Source organism: Coenobita brevimanus, chromosome 79 (assembly GCF_032717465.1).
Source record: "Coenobita brevimanus isolate Jiangsu-jjx chromosome 79, ASM3271746v2, whole genome shotgun sequence".
NCBI lineage: Eukaryota > Metazoa > Arthropoda > Malacostraca > Decapoda > Coenobitidae > Coenobita > Coenobita brevimanus.
Window position 1 is genome coordinate 14,779,583 of NC_137032.1, and position 18,699 is coordinate 14,798,281.

Genomic DNA, 18,699 nt, shown 5'->3' on the forward strand with positions numbered 1-18,699 from the left:
TTATGATCTCATTTTCTTTGCATAATTTTTAAGCATATTTTTTGAAAGCAGCACGGTACTATTTTTTTTCTTTTCTCCTCCTCTCTCTTTTTGTCTCTCTCCTGATTCGTAATGGCTACAATATGTGACTGAAGGATAACTTCTGTGCTTTACATCAGACAAAGTGGTGATACGTAATGGCGACCATCATCCCCTCACTTGGTGATGTGATGTCTACTTCTTCCTTCACCTTTATCATTTTTTTTTCGTCTATCTACTCTCTCCCTTTTTCTCCCACCCATCATGTCACTTTTTATTACTCTTCTTTCCACTTCACGTGGCTCTACACTGCCAGGCCTAGTGGTTTTCTGTAACCCAGGAAACCATTTACAGAGCTGAGTGGTACCCATACAACTAAATGACGGGGTGATGTGGAGCCTATTATGGGTCCCCTGTTAACTGGGTGGAGAGATGTAAATGCGGCGTCCATCCAAGAACGAAACTTCCACATTCTTTCCCGCCCTTCGCCACAACGAAGTGCTGTCCACCGCGAGGGAACTTTGGTTCAGTGCACGGAATGGCCCTGCAGGGATGGTTCCTTGCCTGGGATTGGGGTTGTTCAGCCAGACAGGGATTGCTCTTTAACACCATCTATCTGAGCCTTCATCTCTAGTTTCCTTTATGGTCGCTCTACAGCTGTTCCTGTAGACGGCCACCAGTCTTCTAGGGCAATCAATAATGATGTTCCCCAGAGTTCTGCTCTGTCACTAACTCTCTTGCTTCTATTCATCAGTGACTTTCTATGCTACACATCTAACCCTGACCATGCTTGCGCCGATGGCAACAATTCACCTTGCCATTTGCAACTTCCATCAAAGCAATTACTTCAACAAACACGGGATGAGGCTATGGCACACCTAAATTCTGATCTGGCTCATATCTCTGATTGGGGTAAAAGTAACCTTTTTGTTTTTAATGCATCAATATTTTATCACCCGCCATACTCTTCCACATGTGTATCCGTCAATACTTAACAATATTCAGCCCAATCCTGAACCATCTCTGAATATACTTGGTGCTTCATTCTCTCGAGATATACCACGGAAAAATCATATTACCCCGCTTGCAAAATATGTTTCCTAGAGATTAGGCGTGCTAAGACGACTCTGTACGGTACATTCTTTACCTCCGCACAGCTGTTGACTTTATACAGAGGTTTCATTCGCCCCTTTGTACAGTACATCTCTAATGTGTGGGGAAGCTCTCCACATACAACACTTCTCAACAAGGTGCAGTCATAAGTTTTTCGTCTCATCAACTCTTCTCTTACTGACTCCCTTCAGTCTCTGTTTCTTAGCCGCAGTGTTGCATCTTTATCTCTTTTCTATTGCTACTTCAATGGTCACTGCTTTTCTGAACCGGCTGCTTGCTTTCCTCCACCTTTATGGCGGGCGCGTAGCATCAGTGTGGCAGCAAATTTTCATTCCATTTCTATCCAGCTCTCTAATGCAAAAGCTGACCGATATCGATACTCCCAGTCCTTTATGTATGCAGCAAGTCAACTCTGGAACTGTCTTCCTCTGTCTGTATTTCCTTCCGTCTATGACCTCCAGTCTTTTAAAATTAATGTGTCCAGGTATCTCTAAATGAACGGATCTTTAACTTGGGTCTCTCTCTACACTTTTTTTTTTTTCCTTGAAGAAATAATTTTGCCGGCCTACAGCCTGTGCTACCTTCCACCTTAAAAAAAAAAAAAAAAAAAAAAAAAAAAAAAAAAAAAAAAAAAAAAAAAAAGCGGTCCAAGCGTACCCGCCGCCAGGCCCACCAAGCCTCGTAGTTATTACATGGATTTTCGGCCGCTGCTCAGATATTATGTGAACAACGGAACGTACCAGATCTGGTACTATGAGATATTTGAACAGTATTCACAATTTGTACGAAGCTCCCTAAATCTGGCTCCGAGTCAGTGCATACAGTATATAATGAAATTTATTGAAAATTTCAAGAATATTACCAACACATCTTTATTCTTTATAGTCCGTATTTATCTTTGCAGTTTTGTTGTTTACGAAATACACTGCATATACGTAATCCTTAAAAATTAATAATCGGAAGTCGTTGAGCTGCTATATACCAGCCTACTTACTACATATAGACTTCTTTGCGAGTCATTCCTTTTTACTTTATTTTTTACTTTACTGTAGTATGAATCATTGGTAAATAACTGTGATTTAATCCTGTACTTTTCCATAACAGTTCATCATGTAGCTAGATATTCGTTTTTCAATGCAAGGATTGTATTTCGGTCGCAGTGAATCAGAGTGTAAATAAAAATGTTTATTAATGCAATACATATTGTTGAGGATCACGTGTTATTATAGGTAAACATAATAATTGTGTTATTATAATAGTTACTAACATACACCAAATCATATTTATTACCTTGCATATACTTGGCAATATTAATATCTGCAAAAGCATTCTATAGGAACATTACCGCGGATCAATACCGAACGCATAATTCGGCCCACAGACTCTGAAAGGCCATGCCTGCTTTACATTTTATGCTGTGGCTACAGGCAAATGCCTGTTCATTGAGTGGTGAAACATGTCCAGCAATAATAACAGCAAGGGGTAAACAGTAGCCAAAAAGTTAATCTTTCCATGGTCGGGACAACTCTTGCATTCTATTCCATTTAACACAAGAACACTGTATCCAAATGCGAGTGAATATAGGAGTCTGAGACCATTAATATAGTCACCATTACCCGCTTCATGGTCGGGACAAACCTCTTGTATTTTATTCCCGCTAACGCCGGACGATTTTATTCAGCTGAGAATGCGTCTCGGGGGGCCTGAGAATGTTAATAATCCTTGACCTACAACATAATTTCATACTCCTATCGTGCTTCAGATAAGGCGACACCTGGTTGTAGGTTCTTCGTGTGTGGGTGTATCGGATCAGCGTAGGTCTATGTGTGTGTGGTGTGTGTGTGTGTGTGTGTGTGTGTGTGTGTGTGTGTTAGCTGTGTTGCTGTGTGGAGGAAGACAGGGATTTCAATATAGTTACCATATTTTGGTTAATTATGGTGAACAGTAACTGCTTTGTGAATATTCAGTAAATATAAACCCTACCCATGTCTGTCATGGTTTCTATATACACAAATAGCCCATCAAACACAATTTAATTTTATCCATATAATAACACAGTACTGTATAGGCTACTGATGCAACGACTAAATGGTTAACGTGGCCATTTCTGCATTATTTATAACCTATTAAATTTGTTAACTGACTTGCCTCGTCTTCTGTGCCCTGCCTACCGTCAACACACACACACACACACACACACACACACACACACACACACACACACACACACACACACACGCGCGCGCACTTACCTTCCCTCTGCTCTTCACGTGTCGTGGTAGTGACTAGGGATTCACATCTACAGATTTCTATAGTTCTTTCGCTTTAACTTGGCCCTTTTTTTTTTTTTGGTCCTTTGTGCAGTTTATTTCACCTTGCTCATTAGCAGGAAAAACAAAGCTGCGGCTCTACATCCTTTCCATAACCCTTCTTTGTGACTAGCGTCAGATTCTTGTGTTAATCTATTGATATAACTCAGTATTCAAGTTGGAGATATGGCAATTCTAGGCCGTCAGAATTTAAAAAAAAAAAGTTTAGGATTAGTAATTCTGGATGGTCGTTGAGGAAGTGGAACCGAGTGTGGTGTACTTTACCTTCCAGAGAAATTGATATGAAACAATACATTTACATGAATGCATAGTACAGGTGCTATGGAGTTGACGATCATGTGACCAAAGACTGCAAAACAAGGAAAAGGATAGTGTCTGGTCTGAATGCAGCTGTGCGTGACATACTTGAAAAGAATGCACCATTCCCTCTAAAAAAAAAAAAAGTCATTTTATGCCCTGTGGGGAAAGCAGCCTTCAGGGGAAAAAAAAAAAATTATATCAAAATATCTTTGACTTATTAGCAAACTTTTTTTTTTTTTTTTTTTATGCGAGGAAGATGGAACCAAAGGCCATGAACCCGCAGTAACAGTTCCCTCCAAGAGATAAACAAAATACAATAGAGAGCCAAATTCAAGATCCGATCATTTTGAGATGCCTGGACACACTCCGTTTGAAAGACTGGAGATCATAGGCAGCAGGAAATACCGACAGAGGGAGACAGTTCCAGAGTTGACCTGTTGCATAAATGAAAGACTGGGAGAAACGGTTAACTCTTGCATTAGAGAGTTGGACAGAAAAGGGATGAGAGTTTGCTGCCAGACGGGTGCTACGCGCCCGTCGTAGAGGTGGAGGAAGGCAAGCAGACAGTTCAGAGGAGCAGTGACCATTAAAGTAGCGATAGAAAAGATATAAAGATGCAACAGTGCGGCGAAGAGACAGAGGTTGAAGGGAGTCAGTAAGAGGAGGAGAGTTAATGAGACGAAAAGCCTTTGACTCCACCCTATTGAGAAGAGCTGTATGTGGGAAGCCTCCCCACACATGAGAGTTGTACTCCACGCAGGGGCGGATAAAACCCCTGTATAGAGTCAACAATTGTGCAGGGGTAAAGAACGAGCGGAGTCGGCTTAGCACACCCAATCTCTTGTAAGCAGATTTTACAAGAGATGTAATATGATCTTTCCAAGATTAGTCCCGAGTAAATGAAACCCCAAGCATGTTCAAGGTTGATGCAGGGTTAAGCTGAATATTATTAAACATTAGTGGGTATACCTGTGGAAGATTTTGTCGGGTTGATAGATGTAAGAACTGAGTCTTAGATGCATTAAAAACAACCAGATTATTTTTACCCCAGTCGGGGATATGAGCCAAGTCAGACATTAGGGGTGCCATAGCCTCATCCCTTGTTTGTTGAAGTAACTGTTGAGATGGGCGTTGCGGGAACCGAATGGAAAGGTGAAGGGTGGAGTCATCAGCGTATAAGTGGATTAGGTTAGATGTACAGCTTAGAAGATCATTGATGAATAAAAGGAAGAGAGTTGGTGATAGGACAGAGCCCTGAGGAACACCACTGTTGATAGATCTAGGAGAAGAACGATGGCCATCTACAACAGCGGCTACAGAATGACCAGAAAGGAAGCTAGCGATGAAGGCACAGACAGAAGGATAGAAACCGTAGGAGGACAGTTTGGAAATTAAAGATTTATGCCAGACTCGATCGAAAGCCTTTCAAATGTCAAGTGCAATGTCAAAGCTTTCGCCAAAGTCCTGAAAGGAGGATGACCAAGAGTCTGAAAGGTAGGTGAGAAGATCGCCAGTGGAGCGTCCCTGACGGAACCCGTACTGACGATCGGAAAGAAGGTTGTGATAGGAAAGATGCCTTAAAATTTTTCTATTGAGAATTGATTCGAAAGCTTTCGAAATACAGGACGTTAAAGCAATTGGACGACGATAGTTGGAGGGTTGGGAGTGGTCACCCTTCTTTGGGACTGGCCGAATGAGAGCAAACTTCCAGCAAGAAGGAAAGGTACAAGTTGACAGACAAAGGCGAAAGAGTTTGCCTAGGCAGGGTGTAAGCACAGAAGCACAGTTCTTGAGAACAACAGGAGGGACTCCCTCAGGCCCATACGCCTTGTTAGTATTGAGGCCAGTGATGGCAGAAAATACATCAGCTGAAGAAATTTTAATGTCCGCCATGAGGAAGTCAGAGGGGGGAAGTGATGGAGGAACAGCACCTGAATCGTCTAAGGTGGAAATGGAGGAGAAAGTCTATGCGAAGAGATCTGCTTTATCAGTAGAAGAAAAAGCTACAGAACCATCAGATTAGAAAAGAGGAGGGAAGGATGATGAGGTAAAGTTGTTAGAAAGATTTTTGGCAAGGTGCCAGAAGGAGCGGGAAGAATTCGAGTTGGAGAGTTGAGATGAAATTATTTTTAGTAGAGCGAAGAACAGACTTAGCACGATTCCGGGCAGAAACGTAAAGATGATGTGATTCAGGGGGTGGGTTGGCTCCAGTACCTTTTGTAGGCCCTCTCCTTGTTGTGGACAGCATTAGAACAAGCGTGATTAAACCAAGGCTTTCTTGCGTTAGTCAAAATATATGAGAAAGGAATGTATGCTTCCATGCCAGAGAGAATAACCTCCGTAATGCGCAAGGCACACTCAGATGGCTCACGGCCATGGAAGCAATAATCATTCCAGGGAAAATCAAAGAAGTACTGCCTGAGGGCCTCCCAGTCCGCAGCTCCAAAATGCCACAGACGACGTTTCCCTGGAGGGTCCACAGGCCGTACCGGAGTGATAGGACAGGTTAAGGTAATAATGTTGTGATCGGAGGAGCCCAACGGAGAGAAAAGATTAACAGAGTAAGCAGAAGGATTTTGTGAGGAAGAGGTCAAGTATGTTGGAGCTCTCTCCAAGGCGCTCAGGGATACGAGTAGGGTGCTGTACAAGCTGCTCTAGGTCATTAAGGATAGAAACCTGTGGGGCCAGAGCTGCTCAGTCAACCCATTGAAACCTGACCTCCACACCTCCTTAAACACAAAAACTACTCACAAACTGCCGTTCTAAACTATATTTGCCTATATGAAAAATATTGCAGTACCTAGCATCTGTGGAAAAGCTGTCAACAGAATCTTATTGACAATGGATTTTCACTTGTAAAAATTCTGTTCAACCTTCCCCCCCCCCCCACATAAATGATTTTCCTAGACCCTCCCGCGTTCGTCGACCACGTACTGTAATCCAATCAACACTTCACGCTAGATCATTGCCGCTTCCAGATGGGTGGCTGAGGCGGTACTGCCCACCCCTGAAATATGCCTGACCACCCTAGTGCTTACCCCAAAATTTCCGAGAGAATATCCCCCTCCCCCTTGAAAAGTTCTTCTTGGACCACATAAGTAAACTTGAATATCCCCGTTGTTAAAAAATTCCAACTTCGCTGCTGCCTCAGATGAAATATTAGCCTTTCTTACACCTGATCACATAGAACTGACCGGATAAAGAGTTTGCCAGTTGATAATTAATGAGTCCACTTTCAAGAGGATTCCTTCAGTAATGGAGATGGGGAAAAAATGTACGTTGAGGTCCATTAGAATATATATAGCGGAGCTTGGTGGGGTGAAATCGGGTTAATAGGGGGATTGGGGTACTTGCTGCGTTCGATGAGACAGAGTGGGGTAATGGTGGGGTTGAGAGGGGTGCAGGTGAGTAAACTTGATAGATGAGGCAGGATAGCGTAGAGTTTGGCGGGTCTAAGTGTGCTGGATGAAATTAATGGCCCAGACGGGTTGGGTGAAGTACGTTAATTTAAAACGGGAAGAAGGATAGAGTATTGAGGGACTGGTTAGGGAGTGGTGAAATAGTGGAGTTCGGTGGGGTGGAGTGGAGTAATGGATAGGCAACGTACCGCAAGGAAAAGTAGGGAGGGGTTGTGTTAAGTGGTGTGGGGTAATGGTGGGGTTGGAGGTGTATCGTGGGGTAATGGAGGTGAAGGGTGTTGTTGGAGTGGGTTAAATTTGCTGGTGAGATTGGGTGAGGTATGTCGGGGTTGGATGGGGAATGGGGTAAAATTGACCGGTGAGGTAAGGAAGAGTCCAGAGGTATAGGAAGGGGAGCAGTGGGGTAATGGCAAGGTTGAAGTGGGTGGAATGGAGTAAAACTGAGATGTGAGGTAGGGTAGAGCATAGTGAGGTTGGGTGGGGTGCAGCTGGGTAAAAAGACTGGCGAGTTTAGGCAAAGTACAGTATGGTATGGGTGCCTGGAATGGAGTAAAAATGACAGGTAACGTAGGGCAGAGTACGACGGGACTGGGTGGTGAGCAGTGGGTTAATGACTGGGCTGGGTGGGGTGAGTGGATTAATGGTGAAGTTAGTAGAGTAGAGTGGCATGAAATTAACGGATGAAGTAGGGCATATAATGAAGGGGATAAGTGAGGTGCAAAAGGGCTGCTGCTGAGGTGGGGTGGGGCCTAGTGACGTGATCTGACAGGTGAGACAGTAAGGAGAATGATGGGTTGGGTGGAGAATATTGGTATGTTGGGGAGGCTGTGTGGGCTGGAATGGAATGATATTGACAGGTGAGGGGTAAGGAGGAACAGGATAAGAATGGGACTGGGTGGAGTGGAATGGTGTAAAACTGACATTGAGATAGGGTAGAGTATGGCTAGGTTGGATGGTGTGGAGTAGGGATAATGGCTGGGTTGGGAAGGGTGGAGTGACATAAAATTGACAGGTGAGATAGTAAATATGGCAGAACTGGATGGGATGGAATGTTAAAAGTGAGGGAAGGGAGAGTTTGGCTGAGTGAAGAAGAATGGGGGTAGCGGTGGTCTGTGGTAAAACTGACAGATGAGGCTGGGTAGAGTATTACGGGGATGGGTGGGAAGGGATGAGGTTCTAGTGGAATGGGGGGGGGGTGGAACTGGGGGAAACTGACTGGTGAAGAAGGGTATAGGATAGTGGGGATGGGTCTGATGGAACGGCGTGATGTAGGGATCAATGGGGTGGAGTGGGATGAAATTGAAAGGTGAGATAGGGTTGTGTGAGGTACTGTAGAGCTTGCTGATGGTGGAATTGTGTGGGATGGAGTCAGGTAAAACTGAAAGGCGGGGTGCGGTACAGAACTACGGGGATGGGTGTGATGGAATGGAGTAATGGTGGGGTTGGCTATGATATCCTGAGATGAAATTGAGGGATGAAGTAGAGTAGAGTAAGGCTGGGTTGGATGGGGTGAAGTGGAGCAGTGACGGGCTAGGTGTTAAGGAGTTAAGTAATCGCGGTGATATGTGGGATGGAGGAGGGTAATGGCGGGGTTTGGTGAGATGGATTGAGGTAGTGATGGGACTGAGTGGGGTGTAGGGAGATAGTGGTGGGTATGGGTGGGGTGGAGCGAGGTAATGGTAGAGTTTGGTGGGGTGAAGTGGGGTAAAACTGAGATGAGATAGGTGAAGACAGGTTTGGGTGACTTGGAGTGGAGTAATGGTGGGTTTGAGTGAAGTGGAGAGTAGATATGGTGGGGTTGGGTGGTGTGGAGATGGGTAATGACGGGGGTGGGTTGGATGGAGTGAGGGTAAGACTGGAAAGTGATATAGGGCGGAGTAAGGCAGGGTTGGGTTGGGCGTAGTGGAATTATCGTGGGATTGAGTGGTGTGGAGTGGAGAATTGAAGGGATTGGGTCGTGTGGAGTGGGGCAGTGACGGGACTGGGTTGCGTGGAGCGGTGTAATGGTGGAATTCGTTAGTATGGAGTGGGGCAACTTTGATAGATGATCCAAAGTAGAGTATAACTGGGTTGGATGAGGTGGAGTGGAGTAATGATGACAGGTGAGGTAGGGAAGATTATGGCAGGGGGTGGTGGGGCTGTGTGGGGTTTTTGCGGGGTTGGGTGGGGTGGAGTGAAGTTGACAGATAATGCAAAGTAAAGTATGGCAGGTTTGGGCAGGGTGGAGAAAGGTCATGGTGGGGTTGGCTGGGATGGGGTGGGGTAAAACTGATAGCTGAGGCAGGGTAGAGTAATCCAAGGTTGAGTGGGTCGGAGCGGGGTAATGGTGGGGTAGGGAGCGGTGGAGTGGGTTCGTTTGCCAGGTGAGGGAGAGTAGTGAGGGGTTCATTGGGGTGGATTTGGGTAATGATGATGATAGGTGAGGTGGCGTAAGGTAATGGCGTGGGTGGGAGGGATGGGGTGTGGCAGGACTGAATGACGTCGAATGAGATAAAATTCACAGGTCGGGTAGGTATGTGTATGGTAGGATTGAGTGAGTGAGGTAAAACTAACAGATGCGGTAGGTTAGATTATGGTGGTGTTTGGTTGTAAGAAATGGGAAAACGGTGAGAGTGGGTGGGGTGGACTGGAGTTAATATTGCCAAGCGAGGAAGAATACTAGTGGAGTAGGTCGAGGTTCACTTGGGTGGAGATGGTTGATGGTGTTGTTGTGTAGGGAAATAGTGGGGTTGGGTCAGGTGGGGTGGCCTAAAATTGAGAGGTGAGGTAAGGTTGTTGTCGTTTAGCCTCGGTGTGTCTGGCCAGGCAAACTCGTCAACAGGTAAGTAACTGCTTGTGTGGGGCCGTCCTATGTCCTACAGTATGCTGACCATGTAGAGAACCATCACACCCTTGAGGTTGACAAGGCCCCGCCAGTGATGAAAGAGGGTACTTCCCCAAGGCGATGTGCAGTACAATATGAGGAGGTTTGGCTCCCAAATGGACGTTGCAGCTGAATAACCCTACGCAGGGAACACAGTCATCATGTGTAGGCTCCTCAACAGCATCATGTGCATTGGACAGCATATTCAGCTCAGAACTGAGACAACACGAGTTCGCTTCTCCGGTGAAGCAGAGTATGGCACTGTTGGGTGGCGTGGAGTGTGGCCATGGGGGGTTGGGTTAGGTTCAATGTGATAAGTGTGAGGCTGGGTGTGAAGGTAAATAATACTGGGGATGGAGAGGTGGGGTGGGTACCATTAAAACTGACAGATGAGTCGGGGCTGAGTATGACAAGGATGAGCGAGGTGGAGTGAGGTAATGGCAGGAACTGGTGAGATGGAGTGGCCTAAACTGACAAGTGAGGCGGAGTAGATTATTACGGATCGAGTCAGGTGGGGAGAAGTGGCGTAATGATGAGGTTCGGTGGGGTGGAATGGGGTAAAGCTGATGGGCGAGGTGAGGCAGCATATGGCCGTGTTGTGTCGGTTGGTGTGGGGTATTGGCAGGTTTGGTGGGGGGAGTAGGGTAATGATGGGGTTGGGTGGGTGAAGAGGAGTTAAACTGAGTGGTGAGGTAAGGAAGAGTATGGTACGTTTGGATGGGGTGTAGTAGGGTAGAACTGGCAGAAGAGGTAGGGTAGAGTAAGGCAGGGTTAGGTGGGGTGCAGTAAAGTAAAACTGAGTGGGTGAGGCAGGAAAGAATACGCCGGGGTTTGGTAGATTAGGATTGGGTACTGGTGAGGTTGGCTGAAGTGGAGTGTGGTAGAGTTGTAAGAAGAGGTGTGGTACAGTATAGTGGGTCTGGGTGGTGTGTGGTAGCGTGAGTGAGGTTGGGTGGGGGGATTGTTACATAAAGCTGACAGGTAAGGTAGTGTAGAGCATGGAAGGGCAAGGTAGGATAGGATGGTGGCAAAACTGACATACAAGGTATGGTTGAGCGTGGTGGGGGTGGCTGAGGTGGAGTTGGGTAATGATTGTGCGGGTTGTGGTGGGGTGAGGTATGATCTGGATGGATGGGCTGGTGTGAGGTAAAATTGACAGATGAGGTAGGACATTGATGGGTGCGACAGAGTGGGGTCATGGTGGGGTTTGGTGGGATGGAATGAGATAATGGTTAGGTGCGGTGGAGTGGGATAATGGCGGGGATTAAGTGAGGTAGAACTTTTAAATTAGGTAAGATTGAGTATGGCCGGATTTAGTGAGGTGGATTGATATAATGGTGGGACTGGGTGGAGCTGAGTGGATCGATAGTAGTGGAATTTTGCCGGATGGAGTGCGGTAATGGCTGGGTTTGGTGGGGTGGAGTAGGGTATTGACAGAGCTGAGTAGGGCGGTGAGTTTAAGTAAAGTGTATCGGGATTGTGTAGAGTAATGGCGGGATTGAGTTTAAGTAAAGTGTATCGGGATTGTGTAGAGTAATGGCGGGATTTGGTGAGATGGATTATGGTAGTGGTGGGGTTGGGTAGGGTGGAATGAAGTTTAATTGACAGGTGAGGTAGGGTACAGTATGAGGAGTTCGGGTGGGGTCAAATGAGGCAATGGCGGGGACGGGTGGGATGGAGAGGGTTAAACTGACAGGTGAGGTAGGGCAGAATATGGGGTGACTGGATGGAGTGAAGTGGGATAATGGCAGTCGGTAAAGCACAAAAATACCACTTCAAAACGTTTCAGATTGATAAAGTGGGAGGGGGGGGGGATCTTAATTTCCCAGGCACTGCAAACACCAGTGGTTATCGAGCAGCCATTGAAACTGTGACACAGGGAGTTACTTTTAATAAGCACAAATATCAAGATTATGGAATAATAGGTTAGTTCTCTTCCGTATTAGGGATGGCCATTATACCGACATTGAGTTTTGTAGAATAAGATTGGACGACAAAAAATTATTACTCAACGAAACTTCCTCGCTGCCAAGCTGTTGGTGTATGACATCACAAGTAAAGATCCAATGAAAAAACACTCATTAGTAATGTCAGCATAAATATTTGAAATTTCTAAGTTATGTACGCTATCATGCAGTAAAATCTTAACATGAATTTCGTCTTAGATACGGACCACAATGCATGAAGGTCTACATATTGCGGCAACGAGATGTGTATGAACAAATAAAATCGAGGGAAAAAAAAAAAAACAATCATGTGGATTTGTCCTATCATATAGTTTATGCCTGTATGTGTGTTTTCTTGTGCAAATCAATATTTCTATTTTTTTGTTTTTTTAATGAATATTTTTAATTTCCATGATCTTGGGTTGAGATGGCTTAGCTTAGCTTAGCTTGTCGGATGAGCCAAAAAAGACCATCAAGGTAAGTTATATCTCATACCAATTAATCTGGCCAGGCATGTATGGCAACACTGTTCCCGCCGAGATTCTGATTGGCTGGAGGTGTTTGTTCGATTTCGTTGTTGCTTAAACCGATACCCTCTTTATTATCAGTTGTGATACTGAGTTTGACAATACAATCATCAAAAGCAATACGAAATCCGATATATACTTAACAATGAAGTTCTTGTAGGAAGATAGAGATATGAGTCAACAAAGTGTTATAACAGTCCAAGTCAAGGTCGGCATTCGACCAATTCCTTTAAATCTCCGACACTACGTAATATAACAGAAAATTAAGGAAACTTGCTTAATCTAAGCGTTGATATAACACACATTTAAATTTTAAGATCAGTCCGTACCCTTAAATCGTGCCACAACTCTGAATAATTAAAAATTCTAATAAAAAGACGAGTAGTGCGGGGATGGAGGTTTGAAAAAATTGCGAAATTCAAAGTAGGCTAAAGGAAAACTATTTCATTATATCTCCTCTATTATCACAGTACAGACTGATCATAAAACTTAAATGTGTTATACAAGCACTTCGATTAAGCAGGTTTCTTGATTTTCTGTTATATTAGGTAGTGAATGAGATTTAAAGGAATTGTTCAAATGCTGACCTTGACTTGGACTGTTATAATACTTTGTTGACTCATATCTCTATCTTCCTATGAAAACTTCATTGTTGTTAAGTATATATCGGATTTCGTATTGCTTTTGACGATTGTATTGTCGACAAACTCAGTATCACATCTGATAAAGAGAATATCGGTTTAAGCAACAACGAAATCGAACAAACACCTCCAGCCAATCAGAATCTCGGCGGAAACAGTGTTGCCATACATGCCTGGCCAGATTAATTGGTATGAGGTATAGCAGACGACCTCGGGTGTGCAGTCCGAGGCGACTGAGAAAACGGCGGAAAAACCTGGTGAGGTGGCTCCCTAACACCTCCTCCTTAACGATTTATTTTCCAAACTTCTCGTTAATATCTCCTGGTTTGCTTCTTATGTCTTTTCAATATCGCCATAAACTGCATGAATAACACCACTTACGACTATGGTAACGGAGCATAATCAGAAATAAATTGGTAACGAAGAGGTGTCAGTAAGCTTCCCAACCGTGCTAGAATACCCCCCTATGACTCGTACTCTCAGAGGTTAAGGAGGCTCCCTAACACCTCTTCCTCACCCATTTATTTTTGGAATCGGCTGCCTAATATCGTTTTGTACGCTATTTATGCAGAGTATGGTGATATTCGAATAGTTTATGTAACACAGAAGAGGACGGCAATGTGTAATAAGCAAAATAAATCGCATAGGAAGAGGTGTTAGGGAGATTCCTTAACCGACGAGAATACCTGCTTATTAAGCATGGATGGGGTTATGTATATTGCATAGAAAATATACAGGAATCTATAGCTATCACCAGACACCTTAATCCCACCAGCGGTGGCCACAAACAAATCATCTCCACGTCACCTTGTCCTCTATCATCTGGTTGCCCTCTCTCCAACTCACACGCTTTTCTCATATAGCTCTCTATCCCATCCCTCCATTTCATCCTCCGTCTCCCTCTCCCTCTCCTCCCTCCATACAAGAATACTAGACAGGGTGGTCCACATATAACGCTCCTCCTCCACTCCACTGGGCAATTTCTCTTGTGTTTTGGGGACGGCTTGGTCTGCGTTATCAATGTCTAAATTGTATTAGTTATCCATCTCCTTTTCTGTCTACCTTACCCGCGCCCACACCGGCAAACTGAGCCGTCCCAGTAACGCATAAAATGCCGCCAAGTGAGTTGCTATGGTTCACTCACTTTAGCTTGGTCCAGAGTTTTGTCCTTTTGCAGATAAGTACTGGTAGCTCAGTGGGAGAATGAGACAATGCTACGGCTCTCCATCCTTTCCATAAGGCTTCTTCGTGACTAGTACCACATTCTATTGTTAACCCATTGCTACAGCTCAGCAATAAAGATTGAAAGATGGCCATTTTAAGCCAGGCAAAACTGAAGAGAGTACAGCAGGGCGCTGTTTACCTGACGACTCTACATATCAGCGTAATGAATGCGGAGATAAGAGTTACCAGGGAGCCTCCATGGCCCACGAGAGCACGGGGCTGAGATACAAAAAGGCGCCAGTCTTACATGGAGGAAGTTAGTGTGTGTGTGTGTGTGTGTGTGTGTGTGTGTGTGTGTGTGTGTGTGTGTGTGTGTGTGTGTGTGTGTGTGTGTGTGTGTGTGTGTGTGTGTGTGTGTGTGTGTGTGTGTGTGAGTGCGCCGCATGACGGTTTCTCCACAGGGATATTTAACTCCTTCAGTTCCATGACTACTACCACTAGCAGTAGTAGTGGTAGTAGTAGTAGTAGTAGTAGTAGCAGTAGTAGTAGTAGTAGTAGCAGTAGTAGTAGTAGTAGTTGTTGTTGTTGTTGTTGTTGTTGCAGCAGTAATAGTAGTAGTAGTTGTTGTTTTAGAAGTAGTAATGATGGTGGTGTCGGTGGTGGTGGTAGCCCCAGGTTCATCTGAAACGTGAAATCGGTCAACTGCAATCTTACGTTGATCATCTGCATTCACCATCCCCCGTACGGGGAATAGGGAAGTACCAGTTGAGGGACGTTTGTATAACCAGGCAGTTGAGCGACCTAGATATATTGGTGCCACCACATGAAGGCGTCCCCCTCCAGCACCCTCATCAGATTAAAATGCAGTTCATGCTTAGACGTTCTGAAAGGCTAAGTCAGTGTTTTTCAAACTATTTCACTTCATTCCACACTTGTGGGATCGTAACATCCGCGTGGTCCCCCTTCAGTTTTCTCTTAGGCCCTTTACAAATAATGATGAAAGAAACTGTTTTAGTGCTCTCCACTTATTTTAAAGCCTAGCACTATCAGTCAGAATGCATATTTTGTTGCATATCAATGGGATGGATGACACTGTTTGCTTTCAGTCAGTCGACTGATTCGAGGTTGAGTCACTGATTTGGCACATCTCACATCTGGGTCTACATCCAACCAGCTTCGGGTTTTACTTTTTATGTGTAGAAGAATGAAGAAACCAGATTCTCATAAATATGTATGGCAAGAGAACTCTATGTGCGGTTTCACTAACTTTTGGAAATGGCTGATACATCAAGCACCAAACCACAGTCAGAAATTTTTCTTCATAAAGGTCTCTGGCAGCAGAATCATTCTTGAGGTCAAGGAATTCGTCCTGAACATAATCAAGAATGGCAGCAATATCAAGAATGTCAGAGATAGGATTCCTCACCAATTCCTTCCTTCCTTCTTGAATTCTGGGAAGTATCTTTTGAGCTCACTTTCCAAGGATTTCACGTGCTGAATCATTTCACTTTTGAGTGATGGGTCAAGTAGGTGATCCTCTTCAGTCTCGTCAAGAACAGTTGAAAGATTCTTAAACATGACAATATTTTCTGCCCTCACTTTTCTTTGCCAGTTCCGTTTTTTTTTTTTTTTATGCGAGGAAGAAGGAACCAAAGGCCATGAGCCCGCAGTAACAGTTCCCTCCAAGAGAAAAACAAAATACAATAGAGAGCCAAATTCAAGATCCGATCATTTTGAGATGCCTGGACACACTGCGTTTGAAAGACTGGAGATCATAGGCAGCAGGAAATACAGACAGAGGGAGACAGTTCCAGAGCTGACCTGTTGCATAAATGAAAGACTGGGAGTAACGGTTAACTTTTGCATTAGAGAGTTGGACAGAAAAGGGATGAGAGTTTGCTGACAGACGGGTGCTACGCGCCCGTCGTAGATGTGGAGGAATGCAAGCAGACAGTTCAGAGGAGCAGTGACCATTAAAGTAGCGATAGAAAAGAGATAAAGATGCAACAGTGCGGTGAAGAGACAGAGGTTGAAGGGAGTCAGTAAGAGGAGGAGAGTTAATGAGACGACAAGCCTTTGACTTCACCCTATTGAGAAGAGCTGTATGTGGGAAGCCTCCCCACACATGAGAGTTGTACTCCACACAGGGGCGGATAAAACCCCTGTATAGAGTCAACAATTGTGTAGGGGTAAAGAACGAGCAGAGTCGGCTTAGCACACCCAATCTCTTGGAAGCAGATTTTACAAGAGATGTAATATGATCTTTCCAAGATAAGTCCCGAGTAAATGAAAGAAATGCAAGAAATGCACACATACAGTCCATGAGGAGAAATAAATGTCTTTCTTTGCATTGTGGCTTGAGATTCAGCCTGTTTGGGGGCTCAAAAATGTCGGCTAGGCATGAAAGATTCAATTCCTTCACACCGATGGTGTAGTGCAGATGAGGAACCCAAACATGGTGGTTCTGTATAACTTGGGTGGGGAAAACAGCTGCGACGTCCACTCAGGATCCAAGACTCATATTTCCCAGCCCCTCGTCACAGGGAAAAACTCTGGTCCGACCCTCGCGAGGAGCTGTCTACTACAAGAGGGTGCCTGTATGAACTGTAGTATACCTGTAGGACGGCCTCGCATACGCAGTTGTTCACCTGCGGTAGACGAGTCTGTTAGACCAGACAGACCATAGTTAAGCAGTAACACTAGAAGGTCTCATAGACTTTCTATATCATATTTTTTTTTGTCCCAGCCCATACTCATCGATAATGGGCTAAAACAAAACAAAACATTATCTATGTATGTGTCTACCTGTGTATGCCTACATCTATATCTATATCTATCTGTCTAACAATATCTATATATTTATCTATCTATGGCTGAATCTGTATCTATCTATCTATCTGCCCATTTTTCTGTCTATCTATATACTGTACATATATGTATATAGATAGATTGATAGATAGATAGAGATATAGATATAGATATAGACATAGATAAATACATAGATAATGTTAGACAGATAGATATAAATATAGGCATATACAGATAGATGCTTACATAGATATATATATACAGTATAATTACCCCCTATATATATATATATATATATATATATATATATATATATATATATATATATATATATATATATATATATATATATATATATATATATATATATATATATATATTTGTGTTAGGCGAGCGCGCTCACCATCCACTCACTAGATGTAGTGCTGCTGTCGGGTGTCTGTCCTTTCCTCTCCTCCAACCTTCTTTCCTTCCATCCTCTTCTGTCTTCTTTTACTTCATTCTTTCCTTGTCCTTCTGCCTATGGGTAACTTTACACTTCCTCTTCTGTCTTTCTTTCCTTTATTCTTTCCTCTTCCTTTTGCCTGTGGGTGACTCTACACTGAGTGACAAGCCAAATGGTTTCCTGTACACCAGGAAACCATTTACTACACTGGGTGGTAACCATATAACCAAATTATGGCGCCTGGTGGTTTAGTGAGCAATTATTGCGCTCCAATCGGATTGAGCCGGTGAAGGTTTATATCCAAGGGATGGTTGGGTTTGATTGCTCATGTAATGCCACTCAGGAATGAGTGAGGCTGGTCACTCTCATCTTAAATGTCGACACCAAATGCTTAGCCCCGGACTCTTACGCTCTTCATGGGGCAATGTAGGATTGAATGATGGATGGAATATATATATATATATATATATATATATATATATATATATATATATATATATATATATATATATATATATATATATATGTATTGTTATGGAACAGAGAGAGATAATGAACACTTCAAGTGAGAATACTAAAATCACTACTGTCCCGCAACGTTCCAGGTTCGAAACAAAAGAGTTAGTTAAAATTACAAGTTAATGTTTAATGCTCAAACTGACAACTAAACATTCAGGACTCATAAGGATAATGTAATGGCAAAAAACAGGTTAAATATATGGTTAACTGCAATAGCCTCTATCAACTCGAAATTAGCAAGAGTAAATTTATCTAAGTCAGCCCTGATAAAATGAGAAAACCGGATAATACTCAGTTAATGCAAGATATATTATTACAGATACAAAATATTATTAACAATGGCTGACATCAAAAACTCCACATGAATCACAAAAACCTTACCAGGCCTACGAATTAATACCTTATGCTATACAGTACAAGAAAAAAATGTAATAACACTTATACTCAAATTATACAGCAGCTAGATGGTTGGAGACTTCCTGAGCACTCACAAAAATAATAACAACTGTACAGGGGAGGACAGAGATGTGAACAAAATGAGGAGTAGATCTAAGTGGCCCTTAATGCAGAGACTGAGCTCATTATATAGGGGACGGCAGAGCTTGA

The 18,699-nt window shown here is 43.6% G+C and overlaps 1 protein-coding gene across 1 annotated transcript in view; it reads right to left on the bottom strand.

Moving 5' to 3' along the window:
- LOC145409029 (beta-glucuronidase-like) overlaps nucleotides 1-16,778 on the bottom strand; it is a 57,081-nt gene extending 40,303 nt beyond the window's left edge. Inside the window, exons 1-2 of the mRNA XM_080279595.1 lie at nucleotides 16,746-16,778; nucleotides 15,589-15,690 (exon numbers count right to left, since the gene is read on the bottom strand). Of these exons, the coding sequence (XP_080135721.1) occupies nucleotides 15,589-15,690; nucleotides 16,746-16,778 (135 nt within the window). The remainder of the gene's footprint in view (nucleotides 1-15,588; nucleotides 15,691-16,745) is intronic.
- Between the last annotated feature and the right edge of the window lie 1,921 nt (nucleotides 16,779-18,699).